The 19,309-nt window shown below is 44.4% G+C and overlaps 1 protein-coding gene and 1 long non-coding RNA gene across 3 annotated transcripts in view; one reads left to right on the top strand and one right to left on the bottom strand.

The window, feature by feature from the left end:
• Positions 1-1,632: 1,632 nt before the first annotated feature.
• SIM2 (SIM bHLH transcription factor 2) overlaps positions 1,633-19,309 on the bottom strand; it is a 52,504-nt gene continuing 34,827 nt past the window's right edge. For both annotated transcript variants that reach the window (XM_086883954.1, XM_086883955.1), the window contains exons 7-11: positions 17,423-17,529; positions 11,042-11,189; positions 9,868-10,036; positions 8,709-9,117; positions 1,633-2,422 (exon numbers count right to left, since the gene is read on the bottom strand). In XM_086883954.1, the coding sequence (XP_086740080.1) occupies positions 1,716-2,422; positions 8,709-9,117; positions 9,868-10,036; positions 11,042-11,189; positions 17,423-17,529 (1,540 nt within the window). In that variant the 3' untranslated portion in view covers positions 1,633-1,715. The remainder of the gene's footprint in view (positions 2,423-8,708; positions 9,118-9,867; positions 10,037-11,041; positions 11,190-17,422; positions 17,530-19,309) is intronic.
• LOC147653877 (uncharacterized) lies at positions 4,223-6,668 on the top strand. The gene is made up of 2 exons (XR_015285350.1): positions 4,223-5,592; positions 6,289-6,668. It is a non-coding gene; the product is annotated as an uncharacterized LOC147653877 (long non-coding RNA).

Here is a 19,309-nt window from a genome sequence, read left to right as displayed (position 1 = left end):
CTCGTAGCAACAAATATTCATACACAGAAGGAAATAACTTTATTATTATATTCTAATGGAAAGTTCCCATTTCAGGATCTTGGAAGTGGATGAACTTTAAGGTCCCTCCCAACCCAGACCGTTCTGGGATGAATTATTGCTGCACAGAAAAGAGGGAGAACATGGAATTTTTAGGACTGAGTAGTGCATTATGATTTTTCTGACAAGGTGCAATCCATGAGCGTTTTTTTCCATATTACACAAACCAGGTAAGAATTTTCTTCAAGGAATCATGGAATGGTTTGGATTGGAAAGAACCTTCAGGCTCATCCATGGGCAGGGAACCTTCCACTGTCCCAGGGCGCTCAAGGTTTTTCAGTGAAGTTCTCTTTGGAGTCTAATGAGAGAAAGTTTGAAAAATTCTGAATTAAGCTTGAATTGGGGTGAGAAATGGAGCTGAGTGAGATCTACAACATTTATTTGTTGTTTTATCCACTCACAGTGCCTGGGGAAGTGGCTGAAAACCACCTGAGTGTTGTCGATTAAACTCGCACAGATCCATTCTCTACAAAGAATTAAAAATAAAGGGGTGAAAATCTATTCCTGGCTGAATGTGAGTGCTTCAAATGTGCTGTTAGGGATTTGTGAAGTGCTCAAATCAGGGAATTCCAGCCCTACCTTTGTGCTGACAACAGGATTTATGCCGGAGGAAGTTCAGCGTGTTAAGAGCTGGACGTTTCAAAGCCCACAATTCTACTGGTAAATTCAAAATAAGGCATAAATGTCCATTATTCTCTTGACTATAAAGAAAACATTTCTGGTGCTGTTATTAAGATGTATTTGTGACTGGCTGGGTTGAAAATCTGCACAGGCTTCCCCCAGAATACTCAGGGAAACACAGGATTTAGGAGTTTCCTTTTCTTATTTGTGGGGAATTAGTTCCTGCTCCATAATTTGTCCCAATTTGCCATGACAAGACCTGTAACCCTGTAATACCTATCTTTGTACTTATTAATTTGTCATATTGTCCCTTGTCCAGATAAATGGTGGTGGCAACCATCTCAGAACACTGAAATCTGTGTTAAATAAATCAAATTTAGGGTGGATTTATTTAGTTTTAAAACTTTTTTGGTAATTAATAAATAAGGGTTTTTTTTCTGTTTGGGTAGTACAGCTGTGTTGTGGTTGCTGAAAATCACCACACTCTCAACAAAGTCAATTTGTCAGGGGGTTGGGTGGAGAGCTGAGGTGAGGTTTCACACAATTTGTCAAAAAAAACCCCTAAACTAGAACGTCGATTTTATAATGATTAAAAAACAATCTCGAGTTTCTTTTAAGGAGGGGTCAAGGAAAAAAAAAAAAAAAAAAAAAAAAAGAATGAAGAATGTTCTCCATATAAACCTCTGCATATAACACCTCTCGTTTCCTTTTGCTGCACACTATAAAATAACAAAAATAAGATTTGGAACTTGGCTTTTCCCTGGCACTGGAGCTTTATCTGGGATGCTGAAGCACGGCAGGGCACAGAGGGGATTTTCCTGGCCCTGGGACTGGTGGAACTCATCACTTCGTCCCTCTCTGCCCTCCAGCTTTGCTCAGTAAATGTCACCGCGTTTCCTCATGCTTTATTTTTTCTTTCTTTTTTTTTTGTGGTTCTTTTTTTGGTTTTTTTTTTTTTTTGCAAATCATTCATTTGGCTTCTTAATTCTAATTCTTCAAACCCTCCTGTGGTACTGTCACCTGCCGTTGGCAATAATTACAGAAGTCCCAATGTAATGGGGTAGTGCAGATTCCTTGTGGGTTTCTGGAGAAGAAGCCGAGGAGGGGCTTTGGTTTTTGTAAATGAAGGCGTTGACTTCCTCGGAGCTGTAGGAATAATTCTCTCCCGCGTGTCCCGCGGCCGCGCAGGGCGAGGCTGGGAAGGCGCCATGCTTGGCCAGCACGTGGTGGTAGTTGAGGAGCACGAAGGGGACTTGGCCCGAGGGCCTGACGTCCACCAGCCGCTCGCTCTCGGCCTCGTGGTCGAGCTTCATCCTCTCGCCGCCCTCCAGCTCCTCCAGGCTGCCTGGCTGGTGGCCGATGTGCCCGAATTTGGGGTCTTTGACGCAAATCCTCCTGCTCTGCTCGTAGACCGAGGGCACGGGCAGCAGGTGGCTCAGCTGTCCCACGGCTTTGGCCTGGCAGCACTCGGATTTGGGCAGCAGGGAGTTGGGGAAGGAGCCCTCGTTGATGCTGATTTTTTCTGGCAGGTCTCTGTTAAAGGCCAGCTTGTTTTCCTCTTTGATGAGGTGGGCGGGGGGCTGGATCCTGGGCTCGCTTTTGTTGTGTTTCATGATGCCGGAGTCGTAAAAATCCTCCTTGTACCTGCCCGGCACGGGCGCCGTGCAGCTCGGGAAGGCCTCGGGCAGAGCGTCCTGGCTGTACCTCCTGTTGGACAGTGGGACTGGCAGGGGAAAGAAAACGTGTTAATTACTGATAACGAGCCTCTGCAGTAATTATAACTCACTGACATTGTTATCATTGCTAAATAGGGGGAATTAAACCAAATAAATGTTCGGAGCTGCAACCTGAAATCAAAAATCTTCCTTACCTTAAGTAAGCTCTTTCCAGAGATTTATCGGAGGATTTACTGAAAGCTGGATAATGTTGGTACCTATCAATGATTCCATGATTAAAATAGTGGAATTATTTTAATCATATAATAAGCACCAGAAATAAACTGAATAAACTGAATTTATTCTCCCTGTCATTGTGGGAGTGCATTGGACATTTGTCCTTGCACAGACAACTCCCAGGTTGGGCTCAATGATCTCAAAGATCTTTTCATTCTGCAGAATTCTCTTGATTCTGTAACTCGTGGTATTTATTTGGGGTATATTTAATATCCAGAGGAGGTATTAGTTATGTCATTATGTATTCAATGAAATCTCTTTGTGATACCCAGAGTGAGTCAAGTTAAAGGCTTTGCTTTTTCTCTTTGAAAAGCTGACATCAGATATTAAAAACATCGCTTAAACACCTCTTCAGCAATGCTGGATCTCTGCTTTTAAGAGATTCCCATGTAATAAAGGTAGATAATGATAAAAATCCAGGTTACAACATTGAGTGGGGGAGAAAAAATTGAGTATTTTTAGAGAATCAGAAGCCAGATGCTTAATTTTTCAAGAGTATGAGCCTAGGGTGTCTATTCAGGCTTTTCCTCTAAAATATATTGGGCAGTCTCATTTTTCTCCTCAGTTTCTGCATGGCAACTGAACTCTTGAAGCAATTTGAGTTATTTTTATTATTTTCTGCTTGGCTTATGAAGCTTTTCCTTTTTGTTCACTCCTATCTACGAGTGGGGAGAGAAAAGGCCCTTGGTTTTCTCCTGTACCATAGGAACAATAATTTTTTTGCACTCTCCTGTGAACAGTTTGTGAGTTAAACAGCTCCTCCAAGGCACATTTGAAAGTTTTATGTTAAAGGAAAAATGACACACTGAGCAAATTTCTCAAGTTAGACCCAAACTCTTGTTTTGTGTGAGGTTCACTGGAAGCCCTGGACACTTAAGTGCCTTTTTGAAAATGAATTTTCTGTTTTTCTAACTCTATTCAATGTCTCAAAAGTTCTGGAGTTTCCCTCTATTGGTTGCTGATGTAACTGTGGCCATTAATAATTAAATATTCCCTGTGCTGTAATAGACTGGCAAAGCCTTCATGGATAACAGGAAGCAGAAACAGCTCAATTGTACCTTTTTTTTTATATATGCAGAGCTCCATTAATTTCAGAGAGAGTTGCACTACGTAATTAACACCAGAATTTAAACAGGAATCTGGTTCCAATTTCTTCTTCACCCTCCTAAAAACAGTAACCTTTCAAGTTATTCTTTCCCATTTCTGTGTATATATTTTGTCACAAGGAGTAGAAGCTGAAGGAAGCTGAGTTCTCACCAGCTGGTGAAAAATGGCCCTTTCAGATCACAAATCCAACGAGGTTTCAGCCATGTGCTTTAGAATAGCTTGGGAATTTTACTGGTCTAGTTCAGTGCTTGATTTTAACTCCACATTTGGTGTTTTTATTGTGAAATAAATGTAAATGTTGAGAGCTGCTGACACATAAATAATATGGTTTCATGATCAGGTGTTCTGGGTTTAAGGTGTCTACAAGAGGGGTGGGTTTGTCCTCCTGCAGTTTGGAATATTTTCACTTTTTTTATGGCTCTTCTTTAATCTCTGAACAAAATGCTGTCCTTTTCCATTTTCAGAGCCAAGAGAACTTGGAAGAAGCTGAGACACCACAGCCACCAGTTGGCCTCTGCCTTGTCACCTTTAATTCTGTAATTTCCAGTCCTGCTGGGCTGGGGATGAGCAATCAGGTTGTAAATCACAGAATCACAGAAGGTTTGGGTTGGAAGGACCTTAAAAAATCACCCAGTGCCATCCCCTGCCATGGGCAGGGACACCTCCCACTGTCCCAGGAACTCCCAATGTCCAGCCTGGCCTTGGGCACTGCCAGGGATCCAGGGGCAGCCCCAGCTGCTCTGGGCACCTCTGAGCAAAATATTTCTTCCCAATATCCTACCTAACCCTGTCCTTTGTGAGTTTAAAACCATTTTCCCTGGTCCTGTCACTTTCTGCCCCTAGGAGAAGTCCCTCTCCCTCCTCTTTATCAAACAGAGCAAAGATAGAACAGGTCTTACTACAGCCCCTGCCCAAGAGAAGATATTTTTATCTCAGTCTCTGCTCGTCCTGGTCTGAACCCTGATTTCAAATCACCCAAGGCTGATTGTTCTCCATCATTCTCCCTCCAAAAACAAAGGTGAGACAAAATGATCTCCCAGACCTCTTTGTCTCCAGGGGAATTCCCTTTGTGAAATGTCATTTCTTCCTTCCAACAGGCACTGCCTAAACCTGGGGAGCTTTTTCACTGATTTTCTCGCTCTTCTTTCCTCGTTTCCTGAGTTTTGGCATGATTGGTGGCACAAGCCTTCACAGAGGTGGTTCAGAAGGTCCAGCAGCACCACTGAGTGCCCAGCAGGTCCTGTGGTGCCCACAGCAGCAAGTTCAAGGGTAAAAAGGAAATTTCTGGCTAGGAACATAGTTGCCTTCACTGAAATGATTTTTTTTTCTTTTTTTTTTTTGATGACTGGCCCAGCTGGGAAAAAGTGGAAGAAGCTTCAAAACCAGATCCCGAAGCAGAAACATCTGATTTGCAGGCAGTTGTATCTGCTACGTGCTTCTTCAGAGCTTTGATGGCTTGGCACGATCATCCTCCAAGCTCTGATCCCTCCAAAAGGAGCGATTTTCCATGGAGAAAAATGCCTTTGGCCCACGGCGTTTTTGGCAGATGCTGCCGTGGATGTGATGTGGAATAGCCCTCGCATCCAAGCCGGCTGCCAGATGTCAGATTTGGCTTTGCCTTTGGATCGAAGATGATGATGCTAAGCAGATCCTCCCTGCTTTGAAGCTCCCTGGCTGTCAGTTCTCCAGTGAGCCACTGGAAAAAAAGCAGCGCTTGACAACCTCGGGGAGATCAGACGCAAAAAAATAAAGGAAAAGTCGCTTCCAAAGGTCCCAAATTCAGCAGAAATGCAACAGCACTGACTCTGCTTGAGGAGGAAACAAGGCTGCAAAAGTTAGGTGGAAATCCTGTCTACAAGGGAAGCTCTGTTCTCCTTTCCCCTTTTGCCATGATCTCTGACTAGGCCTGAGTTTGACCATGGTTTTTTTCCTCCTAAATAATACAACTCAAAGGCTTTTGCAGAGAACCAACTGTAGCAAGCCAACTTTCATCAAATCCCCAATAAATATCCATTAAAATATCCATTAAAATATCCATTAAAATGCATCAAAGTGCTCAAAAGAGGGCCCACATCACCCAACTCAAACAGCAAAACCTTCAGTGAAGCAGAACCAGAAATAAAAGCTCTGGTTTTGCAGCTCTGTTTTCCTCCTGATGAGGAAACGGTGATGTGGGATGAGATTGAAAAACAGTGGCAATTTTTTGAAGGTTTTTATTGGGATTTGGGTTTTTTTTTACCCTGTTCCTGCAGATTTCCTGGGGATAGGCAGGATTTATTTCACTCTTTATCCTTATCCTCAAAAGATGTAGGTTTTGGGGGAGGTTTAGTGGTGGTTTAGTTTTTGGTTTGTTTGTTTGTTTGTGATTTTTGGTCTTTGTTTTGTTTTGGTTTTCTTTTTTTCTTTTTTCTTTTTAATTTTTTTTCTTTTTTTTCTTTTTTTCTTTTTTCTTTTTTCCCCCACAACATCTTTAAAAAAGACAAAACCATTTCTTATTTTTGGTCTAAAACTCCTCCTTTTCCCCCCACAGTCCACAGGAGCAAGCAAAGGAAGCAGCAAATTCGAGGAGCACAAGCTGAGGCAAAGGATTTCACCTGCTCTAGGCTGTGAGAAGAGCTTCACTCTTGCTCATTTTCAACCTAACCACAGAAAAGTGAAATAAAATGCTGCTGTCACTGAGGTGAGGCCCATCACGGGTGAGGTCAAACCATCCTGTGAAGGACAAAACCCCAGGCAGAAATCATCTGTCCCTCTGTGGGAAGCACATTTGATGTCTGATTCCATTTCTGTCTGATGCAGTAAGCTCAGTTTTGAATATCTTTATATTTTAATATATTTATATTTTAATATTCCCTTTGGATCTTGGATATCTACACCCATTAAGTGAATAAATACTTGATTCTGGTACCCAAGAGGCTGCCTGGAGACTGCCTACATTTTTTTATTTTTAATTTCCACTACTGCTCCCCTGCATTCCAAGAAAGGAGGGTTTGCATCTGACTGCAGAGCAGTACCTCAGTCCTCATCAGTGATTTTTAATTAATGAAAACAATGCATGCAGAGAGATGAGGATGAGATCCAAGGATTGGCTCTGCAGTGGGAAGGGATAAACTGGAGCTCTGCTTAAATGAGTTTAATGAAAGGTTTCCTGTCCTGAGGAGGTCTCTGACACTTTCAGATGCACCTTAAATCACAGAAGAACTCCTGTACTTAATAAGACCGAATAAACTCAGATGTGGTGGGGTTTTATATTTTTTGCATATTTTTGCAACAGGTTTTTGTATAATTCTCACACTGACTGAAAGTAAATCAGGAAAAAGGGGGAAATCCAGGCCAACCAAGGCTGTTCTTGCTGAAATCAGCAGCAACCTGAAATCTCAGCAAACTTCTGAGGCTTGTTCATGAAAGCAGTTAAATTCAGAGTCGTGTTTGACTTGAAGGGGAAGCTGGGCCAGGGGAGTAATTAATGCTATTAATTGAGTTAAAGATACTTGACACCATCCCAAAATAGCCTGACCTGCCAGAGTCTGCCTTGTCCAAATATTTTTGTTGCTTTAGCTGATTAATATTGTTCCTTGCCCATCACAACTTGACTCAGTTTCATTTTGGAGCTGGGGCAGCTGTGAGATCAGTGTTTAAAATGAGAGATAAATCTCTGCCAAAACCACTGCAATAAATCCTGTTCTGGTTGAACACGGGGGAAATTAAAGAGATGGACAAGATGATCCCCACAAGTCCTTTCCAACCTTAATTATTCTGTGATTCTGTGATCAGAGGGTAGTTTTAGCATCTTTACGTTTGGTTGTTTTATAATTTTTCAAGGTTACTTCTTGTAGGTTTCCACCTCAGAGAAGTCAATGCCTTTCTTCAGAGAATTTCTATCCCTGACCATCTGCTCAGGTGATGGGAGACACTTTCAAATTCAGAATTATGATCAAGTAAAGCAGAATTATTACTCTCAAAGGGAAAGACAGAGTGGATTTGTGCTGAGAAAGGACAATCTTCAATTTTTTTGTGGGAATAGATGGTGTTTATATAAATTTTATTTATTTTATTACTCTTTTATTTATTAATTTTTAAAAATTATTTTAATTTATTTTAATTTCTGTGTTAAAATTATCAAAAATTACAGTGGAGGTAAAGTTTCAGTCTGACTTCAGCCATGACTTACCTGAGAAATTCCACTTAAATAACTCTGAGAGTGCAAAGCATGAGGGTAAACTGTGCCAGCACTGAAGGAGGAGCTGTCACTGTGCTGCTCTAAAAGTGATTCTGGTCAGTGCATTTTTTCAGCTGAAGCTTTGATAATATTCCCAATCCAGTGCTGATGGAAATGGGAAGAAGGAACAAGGGAATACCATAAATATAGTGATTGTTACACTTCACTGCCTCTGATCTTCTGTGTTGTTTAAACTGATGTCTTAGGATTTCAGTTTTTGTATTTTTCAAATGCTGTCCTGCATTAGCGCACAACTCCAAACTCCTCATAAAGGGTCAGTTACTGTCTTCACATTTTGGTCAGACAAAACAATCCCTCTAGGCCTGAGATCCAGGGACACCCCACAGCCTCAGGCCCCAAAAAGTACAAACAAAAGTGAATTGTGGGGGAGCAAACTGGGGGTAAATGACTTCATTAGCTGAAGCTGTAATTGCAGCATTAACCCCTGCTATGTAAATGGACCAAACTCAGAATTGTCTGAAAAACTCCTGACCATTTTCCACCTTGGGGGAGCCTCTGGGAGGCTTCTGACTGCCCAAAGTGTATCTAATGAAGGCCTTTGATCAATATCTACTCTTCACCTTGTCTAGCCTCTGCTCTAGAGCCTGAGCCTGAGCAGAAAGTTCTGGAGCCACTCCAAGGCATCAAACCTGGTTCTCAAACCGCAAACCCAAATCCTTCCCAGCCGGAGCCCAGCCGAGCTTTTTCTCTTGGCTCAGAGCGACACCCACCTTCATAACTCTGGGCAAGGTTGTGCCTGATGATGTTCACGGGCTGCTCAGGAAGGCTTTTGGAGGGGGACTGGCTGCTGGGAACCAGGGAATTGGTGTAATGCCACTGGCACTCGCCGTTGGTCTGCAGCGCGCCCAGGAAGAACCGCGCCACCTCGCAGGGTGCCCCTTGGGCCTGCCCAAATTTCGCAGGCAGCATTTGCTTCTTGCCACTGAAGACGTGGGAATCCACAGGGAAGTGTCCATAGTGGTAGGAGAAGGGCAGGCTGTAGGGTGGGGCATACAGGAGTTCACTGCTCTCTGAATGGAAGTTCTGTTCCTGCAGGGCGGCGGCGCTGGCGGCGGGGCTGGAGCGCCAGCTCCCCACCTGGCTGCATTCCAGTTTGTCTGCTTGGAACGAGCTGTATTGCTGGGGGAAAGAGGGGGAAAGGGGCAGGGGAAGAGAGTTAAAGGAGGAACTTTTTTAGGGAAGTACAGAACATGTCAGACAGGCACCCAGAGCCTCGCTGGCTCAAGGGATGGACTGAGCGGTGCGTTTAAAGTTCCTCTCTTCGCGACTTTGCCTTCACTTGGGAGCAAAAAACCTGCTTTGATCTGATAATTTTGGCAGTTCAGTTTTACAGAATCACAGGGTTAAGTTAGGAAAAGCCCTCCCAGCCCATGGAGTCCCAGCTGTGCCCGATGCCCACCTTGTCCCCAGCCCAGAGCTCTGAGTGCCACGTCCAGCCCTTCCTTGGGCACCTGCAGGGATGGGCAGCCCTGAGCACCCTCTCCCTTTCCAGGAAGAAATTCCTCCTGACATGAAGAACTCCACATACCAACAGTAAATGACACACATTCTACACCAGCACAAATTTTCACAGCACAATTCCAACTACAGGACTTTCATTTTTTTGTCAAGAAAGGGCGTCATGGTTAAAGTGCTTCACACACTCCACACCCCAAAGGTTTTACATCACTTGCCAGAGCTGGTTTGTGCTACCTGTACTTTCCACCCCAAGTTTAAAAAGGGTCTAATTTTATCCTGCTTTACGAGGAATTTCCTGGGGTAGACAATCCTATAGTCTATTTTATAGTAAATTCAGTCCTGAATTATCTCTACAGTGTCCCAAGCACTCTGTGAGAACAATTGGTAATTAAATATTGCTGGAAATTTTACCTGTGGTGGGTAAGGTGTTGCTCTGAGTTTTGCTTTCATTTTATTACTTTTGGGTTTTACTATTTTCCTTGTTTCCTGAGAGGTAGGTACTGAGTTTCTGCATGAAAACTGTGATTTGGAAATGGTAACCTGGTCCAGTGACAACTGAAGTTCCTTGTACTCGATATCTCTGCAAAAGAACGAGCCAGTAAATTAAAAACACAGTAAATTAAAAATCCAAACTAACTCCTGTAAAAATATGTTAGCGTTCACAAGGCTTGAATTTTCACTCTTCCAAGATTTTCACGGAGTCTGGGGGAAGAGAATCTTATGGGGTGACCTCATTCCCACTCAAGTCTATCAAAAAATTCCACTGGGAATCACATAAACACCTTTGGATGGAGTGTCCCCTCTCTCTGGGGCTGAGCTGTCCTCTTCCCTCAGCCATCCCTGGCTCCCTGTGGTTTGGAATCATGGAAAGACTGAGATCAATTAATCTGTCTCCTGCTCTGTCAGGAACTGGTCTCTGCCCTGGTTCTCACAATCAGCCCTGAGGAAAGGAAAAGGAGCAATGTTCCTCCCCTGTCAGCAGTGTGTGCTTGTAGCTAAACCCCACAAGTTGCAAGGTTGGTTTTGATCAGAAAATTACGGAATACTCAACTCTGGAAGAGATCTTCAAGCTCAACCAGTCCCACCATCACCAGCAGCACCAGCATCACCCCAAACCCTGTCCTAAGGGCCACATCCAGACTCTTCCTGAATAATTTTAGAGACAGTGACTCCACCTCCTCCCTGGGCAGCTCATTCCAAGGCCTGACCACTCTTTCAAAGGAGAAAAACCCTTCTAATCCCCAATCTGAACCTATCCTGACAAAATTATGGCCATTTCCTCTCCTCCTTTCCCTTGGGACATGGCAGCAGAGCCCAACCCCTCCTCACTGCCCCTCCTGACAGGGAGTTGTGCAGAGAATGAGGTCCCTCCTGAGATTATAATTAATATAATTACATATATTAACATAATTAATATAACAATGTTATCTCTCAGCTAAAGAGACGGGATCGTACCGACAGGGAAAGCTGCGAGGCGCAAGCACGGAACGGCACCAGAAGACACAAGCCAGGAAAACTTGGTGGATTTAATCATTAATGACTCAATTAGTGATAACAGGTAATGGTACAAAGTATTTGGACTTACGTAAGGACATAATTGACACTCACTATGCAGTGAGGCCGTGACGAACGGCTGTTGTGCACGATGGTGGCGTAACTCTGCACCCACACCCAGCCTCCCTGCTTGGACAGCAGCCGGTAGTACTTGGTGGTCACTTGGCCTTTCACCAGCACTGTGAACACAAGGAAAACAAAATTTTAAAATTTTATAGGTTTTTTGGGACTCATGACCACTTCCTGGAGAGGTTTATTTGCAAGCCAAGCGCTTTTGTCTCTCACGGTATCACAGAATTAATGAGGTTGGAAAAGGCCTTTGAGGTTATTGAGTCCAACCTATGTCCTAACACCCTCCTTCCTCTTCCTCCCAATAAACTTGAGATAAACCCCTGCAGAATTATCTATCCTGCCCCTTTCTATAGATTCAAAACACCAAATTATTATTTCTATACAATTCAAAGACACACAGGTTTTGTCTTCCTTCTTCTCTGGGAAGGTCGCGTTCTTCACAAACGCTGCTTTAAAATTTCTAACTGCAAAACAAAAGTGCAAGGCAGCAAAAGTATTTTGAATTGGATACAATTCTTTTGAAAGAAGGAGAAGAAATGGCCTCAAATTGCACCAGGGGAGGCTCAGGTTGGAGATTGGGAAAGGAAAATTTCCCTGGCAGAGTGGTCAGGCCTTGGGATGAGCTGCCCAGGGAGGTTTGGAGTCACTGGAATTGTCCCAGAGCAGTCTGGATGTGGGGACAGGGTTTGGGGTGAGGACTGCATGATCCTGAAAGTTTCTTCCAACCTCGAGGATTCTGTGATTTTGAGATTTTTTCTGGATTACTTGGAAGCACTTCTCTCACAGCTTGACAGATTATCATGTATTTTACGATGTATTTTATTCTGTGATGGTTTTTTCCCTCTGTTATCTTGAAGGTTGATTTAAAAAGGTAAAACTGAAAAACTCTTTGGTTGTGGGGCACCCAAACAAAGACAAGGACAGAGAGGGGAATCAGATATCTGATAAATTCACCAGCCATGTAATCCTCCCTGAGCTATTTTGGATCCTCTGTGAACAAGGATGTTTTGGCAGGACGTTGTGCTGTAACAGGAGTTGTGCAGCATCTCTAAATATTTAATCCAGCCACAAATATTTCTGGTTCAGTGCCAGGCCTTTATCTCAGGATTCACTAGAAGATAATGCCCAGCCTTTGAAGCTGGTTCTTCTTTTGTGTGGCCTAGCATCATTCCTCTGGGAAACTCCATCTTCTCACTCTCCTATCCAGTTATTTATTGTAAATTAGGGAATCACAGACTGAACTCGCTGCACAAATCGTATGCAAAAAAAGTGGGCAATGGCAGAAATTCCTTTATATAAAAATGATTAAGAAATGGAATCTAAACCTTCTGTCTGTCAGTTTAAAACCATTCCCCTTGTCCTGTCACTTTTTGCCCATACAAAAAGTCTCTCTCCCTCCTTTTCATCCATTTCCTTGTGGCACTGGAGGACTCATTGAGGTCTCCCCAAAGTCTGGAGTGTATGGGATACCTCTCTGGGCTGCTTCCTCTCCCATCCATTGCACATCCCAAAGTATTGAAACTTTCCTTCAAATCCAGTTTATCTCCCAAAGAAAATCAGGCTCTTACAAAATTGCCAGATCTTTCTAGAAGTGCCAATTCTTCCATTTCAGGATGAGGTGCCTGTGTGTTCAGAAGGCAAAAGAATGAACACCTAAAACTGTCTGAAGCTCTGATCTCTGCTCCTGCCACAGGGACAGCACCAGGGCATGGCTGGAGCTGGCCCAGCAGGGATTTAGGTTGGCTTTTAGGGCAAGGCTCTTCTTTCCCCACAGGCTGCTGGCACTGCCCAGGCTCCCCAGGGAATGGGCACGGCCCCGAGGCTGCCAGAGCTCCAGGAGCATCCAGGGATGCCCAGGCTGGGCTTGTTAGGGGAGCTGGGCAGGACCAGGAGCTGGATCCATGATCCTGTGGATCCCTCACAGGTCAGGACATTCCATGATGTCCATGACTTTCAAAAACCCACCCTCCATGTCACCAAGCCACCCTTATTTGGGGGTTTCAAATCTCTCTTAGATATCAGCTTTTTCCTCATTCTTGCTGCTGTTCCTTCCACTCCTGCATTTCCACATGGAATTCCTTACAGGATCAGGGTGTGCAGATGAACATACAGTTAAAAAAATCACAAGGAGTGTGCCTATAAGTATGTAAACACACCTAGAAAATATAAAGATATTTGTATTTTTCAATTGCAGGTTATCACTGCAAGCTGAAAATCTTGGAGTGGCTACTCAAAGAGTCTGTTCTAAAAATATTGATAATTGTCTCTATGCCACAGTTTTATTATTTCTTAATGTTCTATAATTGTAGATGGTGCTCTGTAGCTGTGCTGCCCCCGCCCTGGAAGTGTCCAAGGCCAGGTTGGATGGGGCTTGGAATACCCTGGGATAGTGGAAGGTGTCCCTGCCATGGCAGGGGGCTGGAATGAGATAATCTTCAGGATCCCTTCCAACCCAAACCATTCTGTGATTTTATGATTTGGTTACTCATTCTAAAATCCAAATGGTCCCATTCCAGGAAATGCTCTTTACGTTTTAGCACAGGCCATGTAACAGGTAATTTTTGGAACGTGGTCTGGGCTTTTTAGAGCTGGGTCTTTGTGCTGGTTTAATGAGCACATTTTCCTTGAGTTCAAAATGCTTTGCTACACTCAGTATTCCAAAAGAGAAATTAATGCTGTCATGGATCACTAACTATAACAAAGTTCTTCCGTGTGCTTTGGGACTGGTTTTGGCTTTCCTCCTCTCCCACTGATTTTTTTTTTTTAAATCCCTGTTTTAGCTCTGCAGTTAAGACAGTGTCTGAAAAGATGTGAAAACCACTGAGAGCTACAGTGTTCAGCTTCCCTTCCTAATTATATGGATTAACCAGTATTTCTCCGGGGATGGGGGAGGACTCCGTCTCCTGCTTTTTTAGCAATCTGAGGAAAGTCTGACCTTGGCTAAGGGACAGTAACTGAGACAGCCAGCGAGGTCAGCTTCCATCTGGCTCTGTGCTCTGTTTGATGCTGAAAAGGAAACCTCAGGAATGGGAGTGAGGCAAATCCACCACCCAGACAATCCATGCAGGCTCAGACTTCTTGGTGGCCTCTGCTGCAGTCCAAAGGGGAGGATTCCGTGGCTCCAGCCCTTGGATGTGCCCTCTGCCACTGGGTGTTCCAGGGCTGTGCCTCGCTCCTGGCTTCACAGGGAAGCTGGAAAAGGCTCTGGGCTGTGGACAGGACTATTCTGAAAGGCTCCACCAGGCTCCCGGGCGTGTGGCCGGGAGTTCCCAGCCTGCACTGGAGGATACCACTCCAAGAAATGGATTTCTTGGCTCCACACTGGCAGCAGATCCTGTTTTAGCTGCCCTGGCATGGCACGGGCCCGACCCCTGCGCAAGGCACAGTGCCCAGCAGATCCTTTTTTTTTTTTGGACTTCTTAAAATCTGATGCTGCTCTGCCAGAAGTGCTGGCAAAGCAGAGGCAGACCCAACACCAGAGATGGTGGAATTGTGCTTCTCTATAAAATAACCCTAGAAATAGTTCCAGGGAGCAGGAGAAGGGTTTGGTGGGGACTGGGCTGGGCTGGGCCAAGGCACAGAGACCCAAATCCTGTTCAAGTTCCTGCAGGAAGAGCAGGGATGTTGCAACACATGGGATGCCCAAAACCCCCCTCACAATGGTGCAAACAAAGGGATTTCTCTGAGGGCACAAAGATATTTTGTCTTTACTGGAACTCTGTCCTGTATTTTAGAATGCAGGGCCTCCTTATTTGTGTGGCCACATTTCAGGGCAAACACTGTGTGGATGAAAGGGGTTCTAGAAATAAATAATGCTGCTTCAAACACCACAAGTGTTTTCCTGCAGCTGGAAACCAATCAAATGTTTCAAGCAGGAAATTCTCTTTGCTGCCAGCACACCTTAGGCAAATATTCACATCTACATTTCCCTCCCAGCTTGATGTTCTTGTTCTGTCCCTCCCAACTTGTTCCCCTCACTGTTTCCTTTGTTTTATTCTCTGTGCTGCCTCACTCTGAGTTCAGCTGCTTCAGCTCTTCAGTTTGGGATTTCTTTTTCCTCTTAAAAAAAGAAAATGGTTATCCTAGTTTAAGGCTGCTTATATTTTTTTCCCCCCCTTAATACCCTTATTAGGTGTAAGATGTTTCTCTTTGGATTTCTGCATCAGGTGACACTTCATCATCAGATTGCTTTATAGAATGGTACAACAAACCTGCCAACCTTTCACTGTTCTTGTTCCTCAGACATTTGCTGATGGATGCTGGGGGAGCTCTCACAGTGCTCCCCAGAGGGACTTTGTGCACTTTACATCTGGTTTAATAATTCCCATTACTTGGTATTCCAACCATGACCCTGCACTGTTCTCTCTGCTGCCCAAGCATTACTCATTATTTTGCGCTTCTTGGGATTTATCTGCTTTCATAAATTCCTATGCGTGGCTCGCATTTTTCTTCTGTTTTTAAAGTTTACAGTAATTTATCTTTAATCTACAGAACTGCTCTTAGTATGCCATTTGGCTGAGGGTTTTTTATTTTTTCCTTGTGGAAGGATGTGGTGGGTAATTCGGTGAACATGATTTGTCTCTTCATTTAAAACTCCAGTCGTACATGGATCAAACTGGCAGCCACAGAATTATCCACCCTGCTGCTCTAAAACTGTTTTCCAGGGGTGATTGTGGCTGTGGTGGCATCATTTCTGTGCTGGTTGATGAAGGTATTTCAAACAGTCTGAGTTTATTTTGAGCAGGTCAACAGTCACACCCACAAGCAGATGTCACCGCTACAGAGAGGGTGTCCCTGACAGGGTATTCCATGTGTCCTGCTCATTCTTTTTTCCAGCTCTCAGTGGCCCAGAGATAATGGGCCAATTCAATAATGCTTTGGTAAATCAACATTCAGCAATGTGTTTGGTAAATCTGAAGTGGCTGCAAAAGATCAGCTTTTGCTTTCCCAGGTGTAGCACACTCTGCCGCCGGTGGAATTCAGCACTTGGAATTTCACCTCGGACTTGCCAAACACAGCTACAAACTCCTTGATATTCCAGATCCTCGTGAATAGCACACACTAAGAGAAGAAGGAAGCCTAAAAGGAGGATTTGACTCTGGATGCTTCCAGCCTACAGGAGCAATCTGGAAAAAAAATTCCCTGACACTGGTTTTTGGATGTCATCTTTGCCTCGTATGGGTTGCAGCAAACAGAGCCAAATCCAGAGTTCAGCCATTCCCTCAATTTGCTTTTCAAATTAATGTGCTACTGAATGAACTCCTTCCCAGACCCAGATGTTTGAAGATATGATTAGTGACTGTTGGAAGATGGGAAATTATTAAATGTGTCATTTTTTTTCCTGACAATCCATTCTCCAAACCTCATCCACATGCTATTAATGAATGTCCCTCCAAGGAGTTTTTGGGACTGCATTCCCTTCAAACACAGGATGATTATTACTAACATATTTCAGAGGAATGCAGAGCTGCTGCATAGTTTTTGTTTTAACAACAGAGGCTAGTGAAGTTCAGATTTTCCCCTCTTTTTTACTTGCTCTTTTAGTTTTCTTTTCCTTTAGGAGTTCACCATCCAGAATCATTTCCAAATATTTAAAATAGCCTGGATCCCCTAAGTACAAAGATAAAACTGGCCAGATAATTTGATTTGGGTGTTGCTTTTTTTTTCTTTTCAGGAGTCCAGCATATTGAATATCCAGCTTATTTACACAATGAATGGTTTCCTTAAGTGATAGCCAAGAACTTCTGAAAATCTGTCTCCAGTCGAGATTTGGAAAAGATTTTTTCTGCTTTCCAGCATGGTGATTGTTGTCTACAAAACTTCTCACTGCAATCAATGTATTTCATAGAATCCCAGAATGGTTTGGGTTGGAAGGGACTTTAAAAATCATCCAAGTGCCAGCCCAGCCATGGCAGGGCCACCTCCCACTGTCCCAGGTGCTCCCAATGTCCAGCCTGGCCTTGGGCACTGCCAGGGATCCAGGGGCAGCCCCAGCTGCTCTGGCAATTCCATCCCAGCCCCTGCCCACCCTGCCAGGGAACAATTCCTGCCCAAGATCCCAAGATCCAGCCCTGCCCTCTGCCCCTGGCAGCCATTCCCTGGCTCCTGGCCCTGCAGCCCTTGGCAATTGTCTCTCTCCAGCTTTCCTGGGGCTCCTTCAGGCCCTGCAAGGCCACCCTGAGCTCAGCCCAAAGCTTCTCCTGGCCAGGCTGAACAACGGCAGCTGGGCCAGCCTTTGCTGCCAGCAGAGCTGCTCCATCCCTCTGCTCATCCTGGAGCCTCCTCTGGGCTCTCTCCAGCTGCTCCAGGCCCCTCCTGTGCCCCCAGCCCAGGTACTTACACAGGTGGTGAGCGTATCGCAGGTGGAAAACGTCACAGCCGTGGACGTGGTGGTAGAGGGTTTTTTCTATCAGATCCTGGGGTTCATATCCAGTTAATTCTGTAACCCTGGGAAAGGAAAAATCTGCAATAAACAAAATCTCTAGGAATATTCAGTTTCATTAACCCAACATTCGATTGTGCCAACAAAACAGTGCCCGAAAGCTGCGGGATGAAATGTTAGTTTTGGAAACAGAAACCTCACCTTTACAAGAAAAGAAACCCTTTCAGCCCAGCCAGAGCAAGGTGCAGCTTTCCCCTGTACACCCAGGCAGGAAAAAGAGCTCTTTTACTGATTTCCACCTTGGGCTTTTGCCACTGCCATGCAGGATCCTTTGCACAAAGTTCCACTGGAGGAGCTGCTCATGAAACAATAAAACCTCTCTTGTGGGCTGCTGACACATTTTCATTTGCTTTTGCAAAGGTACGAGTGTAGAAGGTGTGTTGGGCCACATGTGATCATGGCCTGTGAATAAATCCAGCCTGGTGCCTAACAGGAGAAAAAAGCAGGAGCTTATTCCAGCTGAGAATGTGGAAAGACAAGGAGGTGTGAAGACCACAGGGTGAGGAAAGGAAAGCTGAAGCAAGACTTCAAAAAAAACCTAAAAAATCCCAGAAGTAGAAGAATGGAACGAATTCAAAACAGCAGCATCTCTGCAGATGTTAAAGAATCAAATTCAGAGGTCAGACTTACATTGGGTCAGACCTGAAGAGTCAAACCTCATGTTTCAAATGGACTTTTTTTTATTTAGTTGAGGGAAAAATAGTCCTTAAAGTACAACGTGCCACTCAGCCAGACTGTGGCTTGTGTACCCAGGGGTGTTGGGATGGCTTTGTGATGTCCTGGGCTGTCTTTGCCTAAAAAAGGCAGAACAGTAAGGAATGTGCACATGAACAAGTGACATTGTCCCTTAGCAGGTAAAATTGTCCCTGCTGAGGATCTACTCCTGCAGCAGCAGATGCATCTGCACATTTTAATTTAATTAATTAAAGTTTTACCTAGCTCTAGCCTAGGCCTGTGGACTGAAGTATCTATTAAAGCTGGAGTCCTAGGGGTGCTCTTGGATGTTGTCCTCCTTTTTAGATCGAAGGAATCCAGTGTAAATGTCCCGAGCCTCTTCATGCCATGAGCTGAGCAGGGATGGTCAGGACCCAGACTCCAAAAGGATGTTCCTGGTCTGAACTTTACCACTGGAGAGGATGCACAGCACCAGAGAGAGCTCAGCAGTGTCCACAGAAATGAACAGGGGGTCCCAAGCAATGCCTGTCCTTGTGGGATTGCAGATAATGTACATTTTGATTTGTGTTTTTTAAAAAATTTTGTGACTACTGTGCATCTTCTGTACTCATACCCTGACTCTCACCAGCCCAGTGGACCCCAGGGACTGAGGATGTTCTGCTGGAGAGGGGTGAGGGCTTGGATTCTTCTGAAGGACAACAACATCAAAATGCCTTTGAATAGAGGTTTGTGTTTCTCCTCTGCAGGGTGTGCTCCTCCCAGATCCTCACTGAAGCCAAGCAGGATCACAAAACACTGCTGGAAGATCCTGCTCAGGTTTCAATTCTCCTTCTGACTCCAGTGCACTTCAAACCAGGCTGGCAGCGCCATCCTGCCCCTTTGGTGAGTACAGACACAGCTCATCCAAACCCAACCAGAGCACCACAAACCCGAGCCAGGGGCTCATTTTCCCAAAGGTGCAGCCTCACTTTGAGGATGGTGACAAAAAAGCCATCACTGGCTGTTCCTAGGACACCCAAATTTTGGGAAAGCTTGACTCTGGAAATAACCTCAGCTGTTTTACTTCCTTGATATCAAATCAATCCCTCAACCAGCCTGGGCACTCCAGGT

This window comes from Cyanistes caeruleus, chromosome 3 (assembly GCF_971803275.1).
Source record: "Cyanistes caeruleus chromosome 3, bCyaCae1.hap1.1, whole genome shotgun sequence".
Taxonomy (NCBI): Eukaryota; Metazoa; Chordata; class Aves; order Passeriformes; family Paridae; genus Cyanistes; species Cyanistes caeruleus.
This window is presented reverse-complemented; position numbering and strand designations above follow the sequence as displayed.